The following is a 23,245-nucleotide window of genomic DNA, read 5'->3' as shown; positions in this document are numbered from 1 at the left end:
AGGCAGATAGGAGCTACAGCACGTGGCAGCCTTTAGATGGAACCTCCCGGAAGGCAGGATGGCACCATCCTAATTTTGGGCACAGTGAAACTCCAGCTGGAGGGAGCAAACGTGTGTTTCAGTGGAGAAAAGGCTTCTGGATCCTCTGTTTTCTGGATGGGGGCTCCTCCCCACCCCTCCCTGGGTGGCAGGCATCAGAGCTAGGAGCAGGAGGAGTGACCTTGAAGCTTCTGCCTGAAATGGCCTCAGACCTGGAGGACAGAATCAAGTCCCATGTCAATAATTTCCCACCACCACGTCAGTCAGCACCTCAACACCTTTCTGTACAAACTGCACAGAAACCAAGGCAGTGAGCAGATCGGGAAGAGCTTAATATCACACAGAGAGACAAAGCCATGCAGACACTGTGTCCACATCATGCTTTCAACTAGCTCCACTTGGGTTTGTTATCCACCTTCCACTCTTCCAAAGCCCAAGGGACTTCCCTCTAGCCTTTGACTCTTCTCTGACCTGGGACCTCACTGCAGACAAACAGGATATTACTCACTAGTGTGCTCTCTCATCTACTGCTACCCCCGACCCATCCTCCTGACACCCCACCCCCGCCCCTTCCCACCTTAACCCACTCCCTCCTTTCCCCTCTCAATCTGACCCTCACTCTCTCTCTTCTCCCCTACACCACCCCACCCATCCCTCTCCCTCCCTGACTCACCTCCAAGTACCATTGACACAAACAAAAATTTCAGCACAACCCACTCCAACCGGTTTGGCTGAGGTATGCAGCTGCCATTCATCGGGATAGAGGCTGCAAGCGGACACTCGGACACATGGGGATAATGAACATGCGTAGTTACGCACGCAGAGCCAGCTCCACACGTGTGCCCGGCATGCACACATACAGAGACGCATGGGAATATCATGATGGTGGGATAGAGTGTATCACAGTTGTTTCTGTGTCCATCTCTCCTGATTGAGGGCGGGGACAGTGTTTGATTGGTCTCTGTCCCCTCCCTCCAGCCCGGCACCAAGTGGTACTCACTAAATGCCTGCTGAATGGACGCATGCGTGCAGGCACGTGCACTGTGATGTCACTTACATACATATGCTGAAGATGCCACTTTAGCTTAAATTGTTCCCATTCTTAGGGCCCAGAATGTGAGTGGGAGGAGGGCAGGTAGTGAGGCATGAAGGGAATGGGGAACCAGTGAGGAAGAAAGAACAGAATCCGGGATACCAGGCACTGGCCTTGAAAGTCTTCACCCTGCAGTATTTTCTCCCAGCCCAACCTGGGAATAGGCCTTCCCCAAGCTTTATCCCAACAGAGGGGAGGAGAGCCTTAAGCATGAGGGCATAATCCCCAAAAGCATGACCCTGTGAGACATACATGATTGAGGGACCGGGGGATGAGGGAAAGATCTCTACCTCAAACAAAGGCCGGGGGTGACTGCTTGATGCTAGTGCTCCTTCTTGGGCTGGTCGTGCCCTTACTCCCACTTCAAGGCTCATCTGGTGTTTACTATGACCTGAAAATACCCCTGAAAAAATATTGGTTACATGCTGGACTTAACACCTCTGGAAAGTCCTGCCTTCCTTCAGTGTCCCGTATGGCTAGAGTTGAGGGTATATGACTGAGAGCCCCCAGCCAGGGGCTCAGAGACACACTGACTGGCAGGACTGCAGGGAGGTGGGATATCGTGAATGGAAAGGCTGAAGGAGATACAGGAACTGGATACCCACCTTGTGATCTAAATTCTTCCTCACCCCATGCCTCAGTTTCTCCTGTGGTTGCTTGGTTCTAATTCACTGGGAGGAGTGAATCCGTGGGAAGGAAAGAGCTCCTCTGAAATCATGCGATAGGATCCAAGGTGTGATAATTATAGTTATAACACAGGATGCCCCTCACCTCATTCCCCCTGGCCCTACCCCACCCCTGCCACAATAGATCTCAAAGCAGCATCGGGGTGGGGCTCCTCCCCTGGCACGGGTGGGACCTAAGTCCTGAAGAGGGGAAGGGGCTCCCCAAGGCGGAGGTGGAGAGAAACTGGAGAGTTTTGGCACCCAGCCTGGCCCTTGGCCCACCTCCTGACCTGCTTGAAATAGCCCCCAAAGAAGAGGTCACTACCACGGTCATTGCTGAGAGTTGGGTCTAGAGCCAGAGCTGAGGCCATAGTCCAGAGGCAGGGTTAAAGTCAGGGTCAGAGCCCATGTTCAGGATAGTAATTCAGGGTAAGTCAGGGTCTCTGCTTCACTGACCCTACTTCACCACATTTTCCATATTGACATTCATTCATTCATAAATCCATGCCTTCAACAAAAATGTATTCCATTCCTACTTAGTGCTGTGATATGGATGGATGAAACCAGCCCTACTCTCAAAGAGTTCACCGACTATAACTCTCATCCTGTCCCTCAATTTAACACATTTACTGAATCCCTGGCACACAGAAGGCCTCAATCAATGTTTCTTGAATTGAAGCTTACAATTTAGTTAAGGAGATAAGATGGCACAAATTATGAGTGCACAAGCTATAATAAAGGGACTAGCAAAGGGTGAGGAAGAACAGAAGAGAGATTAATTTGAGTGGGAGGAGCTAAGAAGGCTTCGTGGAAGAGGTGACATCTGAGGTCAACCTTAAAAGAGAAATAAGATTTCTACAGATGGAGTTGGTGGTGGCAGTGGAAAATATTCTAGATGGAATGACCGTCCCTTACCGTTCCTGATTCCTCCTTCTGCCTCTCTCTAGAGAGACATTTTTTTCCTTCTTCCAAGTCTGTCTCTATAGTTATACTTTCTAACTCCAGTCTGTTAGAGATCTTGCCTCTCCCCTTCACGAAGCTATTAGACGGTTTAGAGTCTGCCCCCCTCCCTCTGATTATCCCAGCCAGTCTAGTAAGATTTTGTATCTGGTCACAGTGATGTATCCAAAATGGAAACACGTGGTCTGATACGTAACAAGCATACTTACAGGAGTACAGGGACAGGGTATTTGAAGTCAACACTGCCCTTGCAAAGTCCAGACATGAGGTCCCTGTCCAGAGACTGGGATAAAATAGCTATGGAGATTATGGAAAGGAACCTTTTCTCCTTTTCCACTAAAGTTGTGCTGATGCAATTTTGGGACTCCTGGCCAGATGAGTAGGTGTTGAAGCCGGGTGAGAGGGCTGGCTGACAGAGGACCCCGCTAGAAACCAGTAAGTCCTTGTAGGGCTAATTCCTTGATAAGTCCTTTGGCTTCTCTTGTATGGAGGCAGGCTCAGGGAGGTTCCTTAAGCTCCTTCTCAGGGACATTTGAACTGGCTCCCTGCCTCATGGTCAGAGGTGTCTGAGCAAACCATGATACTCCTAGTTGTGTGTCCTTGGGCAAGCCCCTTTCCCCTATCTGGGCTTCTTTTCTCATTTGAATCATAAGGGATGGGCCAGTACTCCTAGGACCGTCCTCAGTTCTGGCTTTCCCTGGTTCTGCAGCTCCGAGCCTGAGACCCTCCAGGAGATTGGGGAACACAGCAAGGCCCTCGGGAGGCAGTAAGGCTGGCTAGGGTGTGGGATACTTGGGTTCCTTTCCACTCGCAAGGGCCTTGCCCTGTTCATCCTGGCCTGGTGCCTCCCTCTTTGAGCCACCCTGGGCCTCTCCCCAGGCCTTGCCTGTCCCTACTCAGCCCCTTCTACTCATTCTCAGGTAAACCCTGAGCTGAAGATGGGATCCCACCCCCCAGGTCCTTCCCTCCCTCCCTGGCGCCCATTAGCTAGCCCAGGCCGTGGGGGCGGTGGCTGCTAAGTCTCTGTGCCAGGCCCAGCCCCCGGAGACGCACCTGTTCTGACCTGCTGAGCAGGTTCCCAGGTTTCTGCCGTTGTTGTTGGCCACGGCGTGGGAAGCAGCTCTGGGGGAGCTCAGAGCTCCCGGTCACGGCTTCTTGGGGGTAGCTGCGGCTGGGTGGGTAGAACGGGGCTGGGTCCCCTTGTGGAGACCCCAGTGGGATAGGCAGGTGGGTCAGTGCCTGGCCTCTGTGACATCCTGCCTGCTGGGCCACTGCCCTCTCCAACTCTACAGCCGGCTCCCAGGGAGAACTCGGTGGAACTTCGGAAACGCTTGGCAGGTCTGCTTTTCAACCAATCCACCTGTCCCTGGGAGCCGAGATGTGGGGGCCTGAGGCCTGGCTGCTGCTGCTGCTCCTGGCATCATTTACAGGTAGGACTTGCCCGAACCATCAGGACCCTTGCTTTTGAGCCCAACCTAGCACACACATACACACATTTTCCTTCCTTTGGCTTTGGGCTGGGGAAGCAATCTCTCTCTCTCACACCCAGCTGCCAGTACTGCCCCCCAGCAGAGCCAGTGTAGCTCTTTCCTTTCATGGCCCCTCCCACCCCTCGGGCCAGCCACCGCGTCTGGGGTCCCAAACTCTGCCAAAGCCTTGCCTAGGCCTGACTTGCCTCTGGGGGAATAGATACAGTGGCCCACCACAGGTGGGCAGGAAGGGGGAATTGGGGAGGACCTTGTTCACCCCAGGGTTTCCCAGAGGCTCCTTCACCCAGCCCCTGGGCTCTGGAGCTGGTGACTAGAGCTGGGGCTGACTCAGGGCTGAGCTGGCTTCAGCAGTCATCAGTGTAGGAAGGTAGATGCCCAGAGAGTGGACAGGGCATTTTTATCCCCTTCTCCCCTCTCCTTGATGTTCTGGAACACCAGGACTAGGGCATCTATTTGGGGACTGTACAAGAGTGGGGCTCCTGTCACTCTGGCCCCTCCCTTTCCCTGCACATACTATTAGGGTGGTAATGAGGGGGTTATTTAGGTGAATGGGGTCTAGGGCAGGGTATGCTGTAGACAGTGCGTGGCCTCATTTTGTCCATCCCTGGCTCCCCCCTCCATTTCCTCAACTAGACACCCTGTATTACCCCTTACCCCTACCTGTCTAATGTATATATAAACAAACAAACAAAAAAACCAAACCCATTGCCGTTGAGTCAATTCTGACTCATAACAACCCTACAGGACATGGTTGAACTGCCCCATAGGGTTTCCAAGGAGCAGCTGGTGGATTCAAACTGTTGACCTTTTGATTAGCAACTTGAGCTCTTAACCACTGTGCCACCAGGGCTCCAAATGTGTATATAGCATATATAAATTGTAGGAACTTATTATCTTGAGAGTTGGGGAGAGCGTGTGTGTGTGCGTGAGTGTGTGTGCTCAGTGAGAACACAGTGGGACTCCATGGGCTGTTCCCAGGGTAAGGAGTAACTGGGACATTTTTCTCCCTGGGAAGACAGGGCACTGTCTGGATAGGGCAGTTGGATTCCCAGCCCCATCATGGGTAGCAAGGAAACCTCAGTTGTCCAGCAGGGCCCAGCCGTGACTCCCTTCTCCTCACCCCTACAGCTGAAGCTCTCCGGAGGAGAACTCGGCCTAGGTGTGTGGGTTCACTGCGGGTGGGAACTGTTCTCACCCTGAACTTATAGTAGAGGGGCCATTGGTCCAGGCTTCAACACAGGATTCTGAACTCCAAACTCCTCCACCTCCCCTACCCCAATGTCTTAATCCCCATCTTCCAGACAACCCTTCTCACATAGACCAAGAGGGTGGGGCCTGGCTGCTGGGGCCAGGGATCCCAGCAGTCACTTTCCTTTAGGATCTACCCACACCTAAAGAATGGAGCCACGGTGTCTCAAGACTTGGAAGGGATCAAAGAGATCACCGCTCCAACTCCCTCATTTTACAGATGGAAAAACTGAGGGAAATAGGCAGGAAAGTGACCCCTGCAAGATTACTCAGCGTGAGGAGCCTAGTCAGGGTTAGTGTCTTGGTCTCCCGACCCCTGGCTCTTTAAAGAATAGCACATTTGAGCGCACACTAGGTACAGTCAGGGCACTAGATGCTGGCGGTGCAATTGTGAATAAGACACAGCCTCTACCTGCCTTTCCCACACGCAGAGCTATTCTTTCTAAGAGAAGCCCAAGGAAGGGGAGAGGAGACCCCCTTCTAGTTCGGGAGTGGCCCCGACCTCATCCAATCCCTGACTGAGGAGCTGTTGGCAGAGAGGAAGCCTGGCTCCACGACTGCCCGAGAAAGCGGTGCCCAGAAAGTGACCACGGTGCTGCGGCTGCTCTAACCTGCACAGAGCTGAACGTGCAGTCTGAGGGTGCAGGCTTAGACCCCAGGCTCCCAGCCAGAGCACCAGATGGTCTCACGTGCACTGTCACCCCCCATTCTGGTTCCTCTGTTTGTAGGGATGTCCTCAATGGCTCCCAGAAAGTTGGAGTGTCTCAAGCCTCTAAGAAAGTCTTGGACTGGGAAGTCAGCAATCCTGGGTTCTGGTCCCATTTCTGCTATGAATTTGCTAGGTAACCTTGGGCAGCTAGGAAATTGGACTTCAAGAAATCAAGAGGTAGCACTAGATGATCTCCATGGGCTTTCGAGGTCTGAAATTCTGTGGCTCTGTGATTGTCTGGCTCCTGGCTGAAGTGTGGTGCTGGGGTGCTGGTAAGGTAGTCTGCTTGTGGCCAGAAGGGGAAAAGGGTCCTGGCATCATCTCTCAGTGAGGACTAAGGGTAGCTTTCCCCTGGGTAATACCTTCCTGGCTCTACTTCAAATCTCTCCCCCCTTCCCCCCAATTCCTGGACCATTAGGAGCTCTGAGCCCCAGGGCCCTGCCCCACCCCTGACAGGGAGAGGAGCCCAGGCTTGGGAGGCACCTCGACACCACGACACCATGGCTCTTTGTCTCTCCTTAATGGGATGAGTTTCCGGGTGAGGTCCCTCCCTTTACCCTCCCCTACTCCCCCATCTCCTGCCCTGGGGCTAAGGGGCCCAAATCAAATGGGATACCCCTTTAATAGGATCCTGGTCCCTGGCTTATCAGAGGACAAGGGGCTCCCTGAACTGTGAGGTCTGCCTTCTGAGGGTTAGAGTCAGCTCTCTGAGGTTCATTTCCTAGAAAGGGAGGGGCCCTGTCCCTGCTTTTCTACTCTTGTTTGCAGAGGGGTGCAGACCCTTTCCTGTAGACCCAAACCCAGGGAAGCCAGAAAGGGAGGCTAGCTTCCCTGCCCAAGGTGGGGAGGACTGGGAGAACCCCAGGGAAGCCCCGTGGCCCCAGTGACCTTGGTCCCCCCTTAGGCACTCAGGGGGCTGGGACAAGGGGACCCCAACCACAGAGATGGTGGCAAGGGGCTCACAGCAGAACCCATGTCCCATCTTCTAGACCACAGCCTCAGGATCCAGGTCCTCCAGGCACAGTGAATGGGGGTCAGACATTCGGGGAGCAAGACCACTGAGGAGAGAATGCCCAGGCTCTTCACTGGCAATGTCTAGGCAAAGAGAAGGGGTGGGGTGAGGTGGGGTGCTGAGTCAGGAGAGAATGGAGTACAGGAGTCTAAGGTCTGGATCTGGGAACAGAATCCAAAATGAGAAGTTGAAATTCAGAATTGGGGGGTCACCCACCAAACCTCCTGGAGGAAGGCTGTGGAGGGGGCGGTGAGGATTACTCTCACTGGCACAGGTAGCCTCTGACCTCAGAAGCTGTTCCCATAGTCCTCTGAGCCCCACCCCCAAACCTTCCTGAGAGCCGGGGTTGAGGCTTCGAATTGGGGTGGGCACCGAGCTGGCAACAGTGGGGGGAGGTTTCTGGCAGGACTGGGGGGTGGAGGGCTAGTGTCTCAGGAGGTTGGGAGAAGTCAAATTCTGGTTCTCCCACCCACGGTGTGGCTGTTGTGGTGACTCAGCCGGGCTCAGACTCTGGCTCCGGGGGGTTTAGGGGACTTATCTGTGCTGGGAGCTGTGTCTGGGCCAGAGCTGGGGCTGCCTCAAGGCCCGTCCTCCGCCATTGTTCTCCTCTCCGTTTGGGATTGGTGTGGCCCCCCTCCCCAGGCCCTAAGCTGCGGGTGGGCGCTTTGCCCGGGTTGGGAAGCTCTCACTAAGCTGGGGGGCTTAGAACAATGGGGGGTAAGTAAGGGAGGTGGATGAAGGGAGAGGGAGAAACTCTTGGTTTTCAAGGTTCCTTAGCACCCCAAGGCCAAGGTTATGGGGGTAAGGGTGGAAGGAAAAGGGCTTGCTGGGATATTTCTGTCATCTGTCCTGGATAAGGGCTTTAGTGCTCCCCTCCCAGGTCCTCTTTTACCTCAAACTCACAGCTCACGCCCGCTCTCCGTGGTGGAGGCTGTTTCTACCTGAATGAAGGCAGGGAAGAGTTAACTAAGGAGAATGAGACCCTAGACACCCTGGGCCCCAGGCAGAATCCCCCCTCCCCACCAAACCTACACCAGACAGCCCTTACCCCAGGCCTGGAGCTAGAGCTGGTTTTTCTGGTGGTGGCACAGCGGAGGGCCTGACAGATTCCCAGGGAGAGGACTCCTTGGAGGGCCAATGTGCTGGGGGGCCCAGGGGAGTGGCTAGTGGGGGGGACAAGGGTGGGAAAACCTCTAGTAGGAACCTGATGAGCAAGGCAGAGAGAGGTTTTGTTTTGTTCTGCTGGGGAGCCCTTGATGGCAATTTCCCATCACCTGGAGGGACAGTGACCTCATCTCTGGGTACCTCCACCTTGAGGAATCTGAGAGGAATCTGCCCTTAAGTCTTGAGGTGAGGTGGGGAGGGATGCTGGGCAGCCCTGCAGGCAGGTTGCAAAGGCACAGAGCCACACACCACTGACCAAGGGCAGCCAAGACAGACATGCGGAAGCCAAGAGAAGCCGACATCAAAATATTTACTATGTGTGCAGAGTTCTGCGAGACAGGAATGCATGCCATGCGTGCAGACGGTGTGGGCTGCACATGGATTGGCGTGTGCACACGAGTTCCCGTATACACTGTTACACGGCTCTTCTTCCCGCACGCAGACAAGCACATGTACTTTCCTGCAGATAAGTCGTGCGCTCGCATATGTACAAAACACCCCCAAGTTCACGCAAGGAGACAGCCTCACATGCGGGTGAATCACCACATAGACCGGCCAGCCCTCACCCAAATGTGTCCCTTCCTCCTTCTCACAGACCCGCTGCTAGGACCCCTAAGTGTACCCCCACATGTACTAGCAGGGAGATGCTGACAGAGAAAAGACACTTATGAAGAAAGTCCCCTTCCTGAAAGATGCTGTTCCATGGCTGGGTATCTGTAGCGACCAGCCTCAGTTTCTCCTCCTGAGATCAGAGTGCAGGCCTCACACAGAAAGGAAAGTTTGGATCTGGACATAGGGTGGGGAGCAGTCTGATGGAGGGCCTGCCTGGGAGCGGGCGGGGTACACAGAGGGCAGGGCCCCAAAGAGGCCCGTGGGGGCCTGGCCGGGGGTGGGGAGGCCGAGGGCAGGGATCCCGTCTGGCCAGTTGGGCCTGTTCTCTTCCTTGCGCAAGGTGGTGGCTGCTGTGGCTAGGTCTGCCGTGCGCGGCAGCTTCTGAGTCACCAAGGCTCCTGACCAGCGTCTTAGTGCTCCCAGGGGGAAGGCAGGGAGGGTCATAGGGAGGAGGACCTAGTTAGCCAGAGTCCACCAGCCTCAGCAACAACTTGCAGCAGAAGGGTCTGTGGGCTTAGCCAGACCTGGCTACCACACGCCTGCAGGGTGACCTCACCAGGCAGGCAGTGTGTCTCCTTTGGGCTGGTGACATCATCATGCTGACGCTGGGCGGGCACTGGGTGGAGGAGAGAAGGAGGAGGCAGACGGGGCCTACCCTGGTCTGGGAGTCCAGGATCTCCGGTCAGTTTAGCCAGGACAGGGCCCGCATTCTCTCCTCTTGCAGTGTGTGTGTGTGTGTGTGTGTGGCAGCTGGAGGACAGTGCTGCCCTAGCCTGAGGTCCTAAATAAACAGTGCATTTAGGACAATAGGGGGCTGTGAGAGAGATCCAGAAGGGACTTTCCTGTTTTACTGAGTTCCTCATCCTGCAAAGCTTGGGGTTGTTCCTTGGGGATTGGACTCACAAGAAGGGACAAGGAGGACTGGGACTTAGTCATTTGCTGGGTACCCAATGCCTGCTGTGCCTGAAGAAGGTACCATTTGGGGGAAATGTGGGTGATGAGTGGTGGGGAAGGGCAGGTGGTTGGTGAGCGTAAGGATGGAGATAGGAAATATGCCATCTGACACTGTCCCAGAAATGGTCTTTAGAAGTGCCTGAGTATCCCAGTGGGGCCGGGCTTGGGATCCCTGTGACTAGCACAGACACCAGTGCTGTAAGCAGAGGACAAGTTGGGAAGCCCCCATCCCCCTATCCCTCCCCTTCCTTGGCAGCCCTGCCCCCTGCAGTGCTGGGTGGAGGTGCCTGGGAGGAGCAGAGTGGTTAGCTGGACTCCCAGGCTGGGCTGGGTGGGACCAACACCAGCTTAGGCAGGTCAGGGCCCTGGTATCCGGCCCTGCAGGTCTGTCCTGACCCAGCCCGGCCCTCCCAGCTGCCAACAGCATTCTCCCTCACTCCACCCCTGCCAACAAGGCCACAGGACCCCCTTTCTGGCTTATGCTCGCCTCACTAGAGCCCTCTGGTCCACCCAAGAGGGGCTATAGTTTCTCTCTTCACGCCTGTTGCTCTCCATCCCCTGCTTTTCTTTCTTTGTCCAGTCCTGGAGTGCTCCCTTTGGCAGTGAACCCAGCTAGCCAGCCTAGCCTACCTCCACCTCCATGCAACCCCCTCTCTACCCAGCCCAACCAAGGACTGCTCATTCCTCCTCATTCTCTCCTTTCCTTCTTCCACCTGTCTCTCATTCATTCACCTATTCATTCATTCAGCCAGTCAACAAACATTGAGTACCAGTTATGTGCCAGAAATGCAGTGATGTGAAAGCCAGTTTCTACTCCTAAGGGGCTCAGTCTGGTGGGGGGGTGGGGGGGTGGAGGGGGGAAAGACAAGAAAATAGCAGTTACAGTCCACGGGATAAAGTGCTAGGATAATGGGGAGTACAGAGGAAGGGCCCCTAATGCTGCCTTAGGTGGAGGGGCAGGGAAGACTTCCAGGAGGAAGTGATGCCTAAGCAGAGGCTTACAGGGTAAGTAGGAGCTCTCCAGACAATGAGTAGGAGCTACCAGACAGAGGGAGGGGGGCATTCCAAGCAGGGGTAGAGCAAAGCATGACAAAGGTGAGGCGCAGCAGGGCGTGTGAGGTGCTGGGCAGGGGCAGGGACTACAAACTGTTGGGAGTTGCAGGTGTAAATTCCAAGACAAGGAGTTCTTGCCACCCTACAGTTCCCTTCCACTCTGCCCTCAGCCCCTGTACCTATATTTCACATGATTTATTCCATGGCTCCAAATTTGTTTCATCCTAACCATGAGGTTCCCTAGGCCCTGCTTCCCTCAAAAGCTGCCCATCCTAGAATCCTAGGAATTGTCTTTGAGCCTTTCCTCTCCTTATCTCTCTAGCCAGTCACCAAATCCTGTCAAATTTCCCCCAGGAACTGTCCCCTCCTCCCCACCTCAGCAGCACCACCCCAGGGCTACAGCCACGGCCTCCTGGTCTTCAGCGTCCCTATTTTCTACTCAAACTACACATCAGCGCTTCCTCACACCACTCCCTGGCTAAGGAACCTTCAGCGACTCCCCATTTCCTTTTTAAGTCAAGAAACCAAACCAGCTGCTGTTGATTCCAACTCCTGATGACCTCCTGTGTATCAGAGTAGAACTGTGCTCTGTAGGGTTTTCAATGGCTGATTTTTTGGAAGTAGATCACCGCTGGGCCTTTTTCCTAGATGCCTTTGGGTAGACTCCAAGGGCCAATGTCTTGGCTAGCAGTTGAGCTCATTACCATTTGCACCACCCAGGGACTCCATTTCCTCTTTACAGAATCTGAATTTCTTTGCCTGGTATGGAAGGTCTTCATTGATTTGCCCCCACCTTACCCCAACCCTATTTTCCACTCCTGCTCAACACATACATTCTGCCTTGAGTCCTCTCCTCAACGCTTCCTGAACCAGCCAGCCTTTCCACCCTCTTGGTGTTTGCTCATCTTGGTTCCTTACCTGAAATGCCTTTCCAGGTCTCTCCCCCTCCTAATCATACCCAATTCCTGCCCAAGGCCTTCCCAGATGACTGGGTCCACAGTGACTGCCCCATCCCACAGATGACCTGCAACACACCACTGAGCATTGAATCAGAAACCATCATCACATGTTTGCACATCTGTCTCCATGCATTTCCTGCTCCTGAACAGACCTCAGGTTCCATGAAGGCAAGAACAGTTCCTTATTTGGAGATGAGGTATACATATGGGTGTCCTTGACTCTAAAAACCCTGAGCACTTCATAATACTGCTCCTTGTACGCAGTCCATGTGCAAAATGATCGCTCTGTGCCTCTGCTCCCCATCCCTTATCCTCTGATTCTGTCACTACATGTCTCTGGGTCTCTGACGTGGGCCCTTCCTGTCTTCAGTGACTTGCTCATCCCTACCTCAAAGCCTCAATTCCAGCCATTCCTCCCACAGAGTACTTCCTTCTTTCTGGAAATCCAGGTCTCTCCAAATCACGCAAAGAACCTTCTGAAGGGCCTAGTGAGACCCTCCCCACCCTGTGGCCCCATCCCAGACACCAACAGTTCTTGGCCTTTGCTATGGCTCCTGGCCACACTGAAAGCATAACTTTTACCCTCCTTGGTAGGCTGAGGAGCCTTGGTGGTGCAGTGGTCAAGAGCTTGGTTGCTAACCAAAAGGTCGGCAGTTCGAATCCACTAATAGCTCCTTGGAAGCTCTATGGGGCAGTTCTACTCTGTCCTATAAGGTCACTGTGATGAATCGACTTGATGGCAACAGGTTTGGTTTTTTGGTTTTGGCAGGTGGAGCCTTCTGTGAAAGTGTCTGGGGCTTCCCTGCTAGTATGCATACAAATTCCATTTCCCTGAGAGGATTGTAAGCTCCTGAGGGCAGCTCCTGGGTATCTTTGTCCTGTTATACCCTCCCACCTCACAATTGCTCAGGATACAATCCTGGGCAGGGAGAGGGATGTAGCTCTTCCATAAATTATCAGCGTGGCCTTAGGCAAGTCACTTCCTCTCTCTGGGCCTCAGTTTCCTCATCTGTTAAATGGCCATGATAATAAGGCCTACTTCTTGGGAATGTTTTGTGGCTCTAATGAGGTAATGAACTGAAAGCGCTTTGCAAGCATAAAATGCTCCAGGAGCTCCGGCTGCCTTTACTGTCATTATCATTATGAGTAAGTGTTTCCCGGCTCTGGCAGCGCCCCTAATCCTGTCTGCCCCTGTCTGCCCCCTGCAGGCTGGTGCTCAGCAGGCGAGCTGGAGACCACGGATCTGGTGACCGTGGTGCTGGGCCAGGATGCAAAACTGCCCTGCTTCTACCGCGGGGATCCTGACGAGCAGGTGGGGCAGGTGGCTTGGGCAAGGGTGGACGCGGCCGAAGGCGCCCGGGAGCTGGCGCTTCTGCACTCCGAATACGGGCTGCACGTGAGCCCGGCCTACGAGGGCCGCGTTGAACAGCCACCGCCCCCACGGGACCCCCTTGACGGCGCCGTGCTCCTGCGCAACGCTGTGCAGGCCGATGAGGGCGAATATGAGTGCCGCGTCAGCACCTTTCCCGCCGGCAGCTTCCAGGCGCGGCTGCGGCTCCGCGTGCTGGGTAAGTGCAGTCGGCTGGGCAAGGTCAGGGGGCGGGGGAGGGGCCGGTGTGTGTGCAGAGGCACCAGGTTCGGGGCTCGGTGAGGAGAAACCGGAGGCAGGCGGGAAGCGGCCATGGGAACCGCAGAGACAGACGGGGCGGAGGAGAACAGGAATAAGATGTGAGGCCCTGTAAGAACGAGGGGACAGCAGGGTTTGAAGAAAGTTGAGTCACCCAGCTCATCCTCCCGCCCAATCCGGAAATTCTCTCCAAGTGACTCCAGTGGGTTGAGATAGTTCGGTCAGCCTTGGGACTACCAGGGCCCCTGTGGGAAGAGTCCAGTGATGAGGAAGTTCTTCCCGTGGAGCTGAAATCTCTATTACTGTGGCCTCAGAAGCTGTATGGCGCAGGCATGTTCTCCCTTCTGCACAACAGCCTTTTAAAGAGATGAGGACCTTTGCCATGTCCCACCCAAATCTACTCTTCTCCAAGCTAAACGTACTGGTTCCCTCATCAGTTCCACCAAAGACACTGATTCAAAAGGCTCCTTTGGGTCTGGGTTCCATTCTTTTAAATTGTGGAGGCCAGATGTAGACACACAGGCCTAGCTATGGTGTGGCCTATGCCTGGACGAGTGGGGCTAGCACCTTTCCTGAGCTGACCTGCAGTGAATGTGGTCTGAGATCACAGTAGTCTTTTTTTTTTGTCTTGTGATAACATATATATAACAAAACATTTGCCACCTCAACCACTTTTACGTATACAATTCAGTGCACAATAATCTTTTAAACCGCCACTGTCCCTGTAGGCATTCAGGGTCAGCTGATGCCCTTGACCTATGGTCAAGTTAAATCCTTCGTATTCCGGCCTTGGGCTGTTCATGTTGTGAAGATAAAAATACAAGCATTTATAATTTTCCTGTATTTACACGGAAGTTTGTAACACCAGCCTTGGAGTAGAGAGGAGGCCCTGGTGGTTAAATGCTATGGCTGCTAACCAAAATGTTGGTGGTTCAAATCCACCAGGTGCTCTTTGAAAATTTTATGTCTGTCTTATAGGGTTGCTATGAGTCTGGATCGACTTGACGGCAATGGGTTTGGGTTTTTTGTTTTGTTTTGAGTAGAAAAGACTGAATGTGGATCTGGTTTGTCACCTAATAGCTAAGACAAGCCATTTGAGCTTCAGTTTCTTCACCTGTAAAATAGAGATAATAATACCCACTTCATTGGTTTGTTGACAAGATTAAATGAAATAATGTTTGTGAAGTGTTTAGCATAATGGTTGCCAGATTACCCATTGTTGTTGAGTCAATTCCAACTCCTAGTGACCCTGTAGGACAGCATAGAGCTGCCCCGCAGGGTTTCCAAGGAGCCGCTGGTGGACTTGAACTGCTGACCTTTTGGTTAGCAGCCATAGCACTTGCCACCACTATGCCACCAGGGCTCCACGTTTGGCACATATTGTTGTTAGGTGCCATCAAGCCTGTTCTGACTCAGAGCAACTCTGTGTGCAACAGAAAGAAATACTGCCAGATCCGGTGCCATCCTCACAATCGTTGTTATGCTTACACCCATTGTTGCAGCCACTGTATCAATCCATCTCCTTGAGGGTCTTCCTTTTTTTCACTGACCCTCTACTTTGCCAAGCGTGACATCCTTCTCCAGGGACTGATCCCTCCTGACAACATGTCTAAAGTATGTGAGATGTAGTCTCACCATCCTTGCTTCTAAGGAGCGTTCTAGTTGCACTTTTTCCAAGACGGATTTGTTCATTCTTTTGGCAGTCCATGGTATATTCAATATTCTTCGCCAACACCACAATTCAAAGGTGTCAGTTCTTCTTCCGTCTTCTTTATCCATTGTCTAGCTTTCTCATGCATAGGAGGTGATTGAAAATACCATGGCTTGTGTCAGGCGCACCTTAGTCTTCAAGGTGACATCTTTGCTTTTTAACACTTTAAAGAGGTCCTTTGCAGCAGATTTGCCCAAAGCAATGCATCTTTTAATTTCTTGACAGCTGCTTCTGTGGGTGTTGATTGTGGATCCAAGAAAAATGAAATCCTTGACAACTTCAATCTTTTCCCAGTTTATCATGATGTTGCTTATTGGTCCAATTGTGAGGATTTTTCTTTCTTTATGTTGAGGTGTAATCCATACTGAAGGCTGTGGTCTTTGATCTTCCTTAGTAAGTGCTTCAAGTCCTCTTGACACATAGTAAGTGCTTAAACAATGAAGTAATTAAAAAACTAACCAAATAGCATCTATATAGTAATAATAATAGCTGCCACTTATTAAGCACTTGCTTCTCACATAAACCAAAACCCCGCTGCCGTCGAGTCAATTCCGACTCATAGCAACCCTAGTAAGTGCTTAATAAGTGGCAGCTATTATATTATTATATAGATGTTATTATTATTATTATATAGATGTTATTTGGCTATTATTATTATTTGGTTACTTTTTTAATTACTTCATTGTTTTTATTAAAAAATGACCCATGCTCACTGTAAAAAATTCAAACAATGAAGAAAGGTACAAAGACAAACCACCCCAAAAAACCAAGCCCATTGCCGTAGGGTTGATTCTGACTCATAGCAACCCGATAGGACGAGTAGAACTGGCCCATAGAGTTTCCAAGAGCACCTGGTGGATTCAAACTGCTGACCTTTTAGGTTAGCAGCCGTGGCCTTAACCACCATGCCATCTGAAATTCTACCATTCATGGGTGTCTTTGGTGAAGTAAGAGGGAAAAGGGGCCTGAAACTTTGCACCTGTGCAAGACTGAGATGGGAGGGGGCTGGGCCTCCTGACGGGAGTTGTGTAGACCCCTGACCTGATCTCCCTCCACCTGCAGTGCCTCCTCTGCCCTCGCTGAATCCTGGTCCAGCACTAGAAGAGGGCCAGGGCCTGACGCTGGCAGCCTCCTGCACGGCTGAGGGGAGCCCGGCTCCCAGTGTGACCTGGGACACAGAGGTCAAGGGCACGGCCTCTAGCCGCTCTTTCAAGCACTCCCGCTCCGCTGCTGTCACTTCAGAGTTCCACTTGGTGCCCAGCCGCAGCATGAATGGGCAACCTCTTACCTGCGTGGTGTCCCACCCTGGTCTGCTCCAGGACCAAAGGATCACCCACATTCTCCAAGTGGCCTGTGAGTACTGGGATGCTTGGGTAGGGACTCTCATGGGCTCTGAGAGGATTGGTGAGAACCATGAGCCATACCAGGCTGGCCAGGCTGTATCCTAGCGACCACATCATGTGGCCGAGAGAGCACTAGTCCAAAGATAGAAGACCTGGAGTCCAAAGCCAGATGACCTTCGTAAATTGATTAGACCTCTCTGAGCTTCAGTGTCCTCGTCTTTAGAAAGGAGATTGTTCTGCTTCCCAGGGCTGTTGGGAGAATCAAATATAAAAATGGAATTGAAAGCACATAGTAAAATACACAGTTGAAGGTCTGTTGTTGTGTGCTGTTGAGTTGATTCTGACTCACAGTGACCTTACAGGACAGAGTAGAACTGCCCCATAGGGTTTCCAAGGTTGTAATCTTTATGGGGGCAGATCACCAGGCCTTTTCTCCCGGGAAGCCACTGGTAGGTTTAAACCTCCGACCTTTCAGTTAGCAGCCAAATGCTTAACCATCAAGCCACCAAGGCTCCTTAGTTTAAGGTTCGGAGACAGATGGATTTGGGACAGCTCTAGCGCTACTATTTTTTATTTATCCTAAAAACCTAACCTACTGCCGTCGAGTCGATTCCAACTCATAGCGACCCCATAGGACAGGGTAGAACTGCCCCGTAGAGTTTCCAAGGAGCACCTGGCGGATTCTTTTATTTATCAGCTGTTACTTAATCTTGTTAGACTTCCAGTTTCTTCATCAGCAAAATGAGTATAATTATACCAGCTTTACAGGGTTCTGGTGGGAATGAGAAACCATGAATGCAGAGCACCTTACACAGGGCTTAGCACATAGAATGTGCTTAGTAAACAGTAAATAGTTTTCCCAGCATTAGACTTTGAGTCCCTGAGAGGATAGGACTGTTTTTGATTCATACTAAGCCAACGCTTGGCACAAAGTAGGCCCTCAACAAATGTTTGTTAAGGAAGTGAGTGAACGAAGATGATTGTTAAACCTCTAAAGAGTCACGGAGCGTATATACAGCACCTGTTCTGTGACTAGCACTACGCTTGGCACCATATGGGATTCAGAAAAAGGGCCACACAATCGCTACCCTAAGGGATTTAGAGATTAATTGCACAGGTAAACCAAGGTGGACTCTCTGAGCTCAGAGAGGGGAGGGAGCCGTGTGGAGCTATTGGTGAGGTGGGGCCGGGCTAGGCTTTGGCAGCTGATGAGTAGGATGGAGAAGGGCAGGGGGAGACTCTTCCAGGCAGGATGGGGCATGGGGCGGGGACTCTTCAAGGAACAACACAATCAAAGGCATCATTCCCATTCTTTCTCCTCCCACCTCCCATTCCAGTTCTTACTGAGGCCTCTGTGAGGGGTCTTGAAGACCTAAAGCTGTGGCACGTGGGCAGAGAAGGAGCTACACTCAAGTGCCTGAGTGAAGGGCAGCCCCCTCCCTCGTACAACTGGACACGGTGAGGACCCAGATCTGGGGAAGAGGCTAGCTTGAGCCCACATCCTTCCTTTTTAGGGCCAGTATCCACTCTTTATGGGGCTGGGACAACATATTCTGAACCCCAAATAAATTGGGGCACATGTTCAGGTCAATACAAGAATATGCAAGAAGTGACCAGATCTTATTACTGGGTAGCCCCGGGAAATTTAGGATACATGGTCATTGGTTGGGAATAAGCTAAAAAAAAATCAGAGTGCTGGAGTCCTTGGCTTTTTTTCTTAACTTCTAAATTGTGAAATATGACACAGAATTTAAATATTAATGTTTTATATATTTATGTAAGTACATAAAATACATAAAGCAAAAACGTGCAGCTGATTGTAATTGTTGTAAAACTAACATTCATCTAATCAGAACAACATGGCCGGCCCCTCAGAAGCACCCCTGCTGCCCCTGAGCAGTTCCCTCAAGGAGTCCTTGGCATTTTTCCAAGGTCTGAGCGTCCAGAGAATCAGGGAAGGGTCAGGTGCACAGGCATGTTCTCACATGTGAGCATATAAACTGTGCATGTGGCTTTGAGCCTGGGGCTATGTCCATGTGCCCTGCCACGCAACATCACGGGTGTTGGAGAATGCGGTCACATTTTCCATGTACATCTGAGCCTAGATAGGAGTGGAGAGCCCTGTTGTGTGGACTTTATAACATGTATGTGTCCCCCTCCAGCCCTGTCCTGGTACCCAGTGCTGTATGACGTGATGCCTGTGGGCGCATGTGGGATGGCACGCGTGTGGATCTTCCCCGAGTGTGTGTGGGGGGTGCCCGGGTCAGGATGGGCGGCAGGGAGAAGGGCCTCTGCCTAGACCTGCCTAGGGAAAGGAGGGGCCCCGTGGGAACAGCTGGCGGCTCTAGATGACGTCATGGGGGAGGGAGGTGGAGAGCTGCCCAGGCACGTTGGGTGGTGGCAGCCTCAGCCCGCCCCAGCCGGCGCCCATCAGCTTCCCTGTCCTCCAGGCTGGATGGGCCTCTGCCCAGTGGGGTTCGAGTGGAAGGGGCCACCCTGAGCTTTCCCCGGCTGACCACTGAGCACAGTGGCACCTACGTTTGCCACGTCAGCAATGAGCTTTCCTCAAGGGATTCTCAGGTCGCTGTGGATGTTCTTGGTAAGCACTGGGAGCAGAGCTGAGGGTCCTGGGCATGAAGCCCTGTGGGGGCAACAGGAAGCAGGACAGAGGGAGTGAGTTGGGAAAATATTTAAGTGCCGGGGACCGGACTGTATGTATTTTGCTGGGATCGGGCAAGGGGGTGGTTTGGGATGCGTTTTGGGAGGACAGTGTGTGTGGGGCTGTGGGACCTGGGGTGGGTGGGGAATCTGGGCATTCTCCTCAGACAGTGGTTTGTCTCCAGCAGATCCTCAGGATGCCAGCGTGAAGGAGGTGGACCTGGTATCTGCCTCGGTGGTGGCAGTGGGCGTGATCGCCGCACTGTTGTTCTGCCTGCTGGTGGTGGTGGTGGTGCTCATGTCCCGATACCATCGGCGCAAGGCCCAGCAGATGACCCAGAAATAGTGAGTACTGGCTGCTCCTGGGTGGGTAGATGAAGCTGGGAACCAAGAGGAGGCAAGCAGAAGGTGGGCCAGGACCGAGGAGAGAGGGGAGCCTGGATGAACTGACATCTGGGAAGCTTATGGACCAGAGAGATAGGCAGGGACTTTCCAGAGGTGAGAAAGAGCTTGGGCCTGGACCACAGCTGGCTGAGGATCAGATGGATGTACCTGAGTTCACCAAGTACACACATTTGTGGGCACACACAGGAGCACACATGCTGTTCAGGCCCCTTACACACACATACATACACAAAACCAAAAACCAAACCCATTGCCATCGAGTAGATTCCAACTCATAGTGACCTTACAGGACAGAGTAGAACCGTCCCATGGGGTTCCCATGGAATTGCTGGTGGATTCAAACTGCTGACCTTTTGGTTAGCAGCCAAGCTCTTAACCACTACACCACCAGGACTCCAATACATACACAGAGTCTCAGCCAGTATTCCCAGCCACACCACCACCTACAGGCACACACTCACACTCACAGAGATAGCAGAGCTTCTAGCCCTGTCTCACATAGGGTGGGCCAGGCTGGGCTTACCTCGGAAGGCTACCACTACCCTCAGCCTGACAAGGCAGTGTCTTTCCCAGTGAGGAAGAGCTGACCCTAACCAGGGAGAACTCCATCCGAAGGCTGCATTCCCATCACACAGACCCCAGAAGCCAGGTGGGTGCCAAGGGTGGGTGCATGATGGGTGTGGCCACCCTGGGGTTTGCTTGTGCCTGGGCCCCTCTGCAAACAGGAGCACCAGGTCTGGCCTTCTCTGGGTCTGACTGCTGACTCATAGCTGGGGCTGGGCTGGGGGTGGAAGTTGGAGTTGCAGCTGCTTTGGGTCTGCTGGGGCTCTGGAAGGCCCCCTTCAGCACTGGCCTAGGGGCTGCTCTGGGAAGCCACTGTCACTGAATCCAGGGTGGGATTGGGTGGTGGAGGAGGGGAATGAGGGTGTTTGTGTCCAGGAGAGAGTGGACCTGTCGGGTTAGGGGGACAGGTGATCAGGGAGGAGGCTGGTGGAGGACAGAGGTGAAGAAGCTGAGGGGAGGATGCTGAGCTCTGTTCTAACCCCTCCTCCATGTCCGGGCCCTGCAGCCGGAGGAGAGTGTAGGGCTGAGAGCCGAGGGCCACCCTGATAGTCTCAAGGACAACAGTAGCTGCTCTGTGATGGTGAGGCCCCCCGGCCCCACCGGTATTCCCACCACTCTCCTCAGGCCCCTCTCCTGGTCCCAGACGTGGTGTGTCAGCAGCCCCCTCACCAGTCCCACTCCCCTCAGCTCTGGCTTTCACTGCCCAGCCCACATCTCTGCTACGCTCTGTGCTCCTGTCTCCCCTCCCCATGCCTATCCCTGGTTCCTGGCCCCTGACCTCTGATACAACCTAAACCCCTGCTGGTGCCTGACCTCTGGTCCCGCCCTGCCCCACCTGTGCCCAGCTTTGTGTCTGGCTGCCCTTGTCTTGGCTCCTGACTTGCTCTCTGCCTTTGGTCTCCAGAGTGAAGAGCCAGAGGGCCGTAGTTACTCCACACTGACCACGGTGAGAGAGATTGAAACACAGACTGAACTGCTGTCTCCAGGCCCTGGGAGGGCAGAGGAGGAGGAAGATCAGGATGAAGGCATCAAACAGGCCATGAACCACTTTGTTCAGGAGAATGGGACCCTTCGGGCCAAGCCCACGGGCAACGGCATCTACATCAATGGCCGGGGGCACCTGGTCTGACCCAGGCCTGCCTCCCTCCCCTAGGCCTGCTCTTCTGCTGACACAGGGGATTTCAGCTTGTCTTGGGGGCCTCTTAAATGCCTTCGTTTCTTGAGGAAGATGCTCCCCCCACCCCACTGACTGCTCGACCTTTTCCACCAACCCTTCTGCCCGAAGACAGGAGGACTCCACTGGCTGAGTCCCTCCCACGAGCATGCAGGTCACCGCGTGTGCATTTGTGCTTGTGTGAGTGTCGCTGGCTGTGAGTGCCCGGAATGGTGACTGTGTCCTGAGTGTGTGCCACAGTGTGTCCCTGCTGCCAGGTCAGAGTCCAAGTGAAGTAAGGTGTGTGTGTGCCCCAGGATCCGGGCGCCTGTGTGGGGAACAATGTCGGGGGTTTATATGGTGTTGTGTGGCTGTGTGTGACCTCTGCCTGTGAATGCAGGTATTTCCCTCAGACCCTAGAGCAGTATTAGCGTCGCAGAGGTTGGAGGCGAGAGACCGAGACCCAGGGCCAGATCCAGGTGCGCCGGCGAAGCTGGGCTGGAATCTAGCCTCCTGGGTGGTGGGAGCCAGGCTACCCCCACCTGACAGTGGTCAGGGAAAGTGTGAAGCAGCCAGCTGGGCTCGGGTTCTACCAGAAGCTCCAACTGTCACAGACTAAGCCCTCTGCCCTCTGGTGGCCCCTGGGCCTGCTGTAGGTACGTATTTTCTGTAAATAAACCCGCACCGGGGGAGCTTCTTCAAGGAGTACCACTACAAATCCTTTAATACGAGAAAAAAACTTCTGGGGGAAAAAGCTTTTGGTTTATCTGGACATCTGTTACTGGAATTGTTTACGATTGTTTACAGTTCTACACTGGAATTCAGCAAAGCTAGGCCTTGCTTGCTTGGACTCCATCAGGGGTCAATTCCTGTGGCTCTGAAAGGTGCCCCTCCTAAGACATGTTCCTCTAGGCAGCCCCTTGGAGGCAGCCTGAGGAGCTGGTGGGGCTTGAATTAGGAGGCTGAGCCTCCAAGGTTACTGGCTAAGGGAGGATAGGGCAGGGCCTTGGCCCTAGTAGCCCTTCAACTCTTTCCCTAGCCTTGTCTCTATTTTTCGTTATACCCACAGTTGTTTGTGGTCCTCTGAGGAGCTGCTGGGGCTTGGTGACAGGGCTCCTGGTTCAGCTGTGGTGAGGGCAGAGAAGGTATTGATTACAGACCAAGGGAAGGGGGGAGTCCAGGTAAGGCGAAGGTAGTGCTTGGGTAAAATGCCTCCTTTCCCCCAGTGGTTCCTGGGTCCCTGTCTCAGGGCCCTTTGGGCAGATTCCCTGGATGGGGGCTGGGGTTAGAGGAAATCTCTTTTTGCCTGGTTCACCCAAACACACTCAGCCAGAATGCCTAGAGTTCATGCCCAAGCCTGCTTGGCCTGGAATCTGCTGGGTTCGTGGACCAAAGGAGAGGCTCTCATCCCCTGCTCTCTAGCCAGCCCAGGACTTTGAATCTAATATCCCATTTCTATGTGTATATTTTGTGTAAATGTGTGCATATTGTATATAAAGTGATATTCTGTTTTTAAATAAACAGATAAAACCTGTTACGCCTGATTGCTGTCTTGCCCCTTGGCCTGTGTAAGCCTGAACCCCTGTGCTCCCATCTCAGGAACATTTTCCCTGTCCTCCCAAGTAGGGGAGGAGTCAGGAGGTGTGTGGCTGGGAGGGGAAGGGGAAAGAATCGGCCTCCAGCAGACCTTCAGCCGTCTCTGTCAGTAGAGCTGAGTCCCTTCTGATGCCTTGGTTTGCAAAGGGTTTTAAATCCTGTCTTGTATTGGCATCTCATAACCACCGCCCTGTAAGGTAGACAGCAGTGTACCCATTTTACAGATAAAG

The 23,245-nt window shown here is 53.1% G+C and overlaps 1 protein-coding gene across 1 annotated transcript; it reads left to right on the top strand.

The window, feature by feature from the left end:
- Nucleotides 1-4,135: 4,135 nt before the first annotated feature.
- NECTIN4 (nectin cell adhesion molecule 4) lies at nucleotides 4,136-22,953 on the top strand. The gene is made up of 11 exons (XM_064280010.1): nucleotides 4,136-4,187; nucleotides 5,376-5,406; nucleotides 6,224-6,337; nucleotides 13,129-13,526; nucleotides 16,359-16,649; nucleotides 17,977-18,097; nucleotides 19,090-19,238; nucleotides 19,486-19,642; nucleotides 20,276-20,351; nucleotides 20,772-20,846; nucleotides 21,171-22,953. The coding sequence occupies exons 1-11, from the start codon at nucleotides 4,136-4,138 to the stop codon at nucleotides 21,393-21,395; spliced, it is 1,689 nt and encodes a 562-aa protein (XP_064136080.1). The 3' UTR covers nucleotides 21,396-22,953.
- Nucleotides 22,954-23,245: the final 292 nt, after the last annotated feature.

This window comes from Loxodonta africana, chromosome 3, assembly GCF_030014295.1.
Source record: "Loxodonta africana isolate mLoxAfr1 chromosome 3, mLoxAfr1.hap2, whole genome shotgun sequence".
In the NCBI taxonomy this organism is placed as follows: domain Eukaryota; kingdom Metazoa; phylum Chordata; class Mammalia; order Proboscidea; family Elephantidae; genus Loxodonta; species Loxodonta africana.
This window is presented reverse-complemented; position numbering and strand designations above follow the sequence as displayed.

Coding starts and splice junctions, on each gene's coding strand:
- NECTIN4 (XM_064280010.1), top strand. CDS start 4,136: ATGTGGGGGCCTGAGGCCTGGCTGCTGCTGCTGCTCCTGGCATCATTT. Junction 5,407..6,223: donor CGGAGGAGAACTCGGCCTAG/GTGTGTGGGTTC, acceptor CTCTGTTTGTAG/GGATGTCCTCAATGGCTCCC. Junction 16,650..17,976: donor CCACATTCTCCAAGTGGCCT/GTGAGTACTGGG, acceptor CTCCCATTCCAG/TTCTTACTGAGGCCTCTGTG.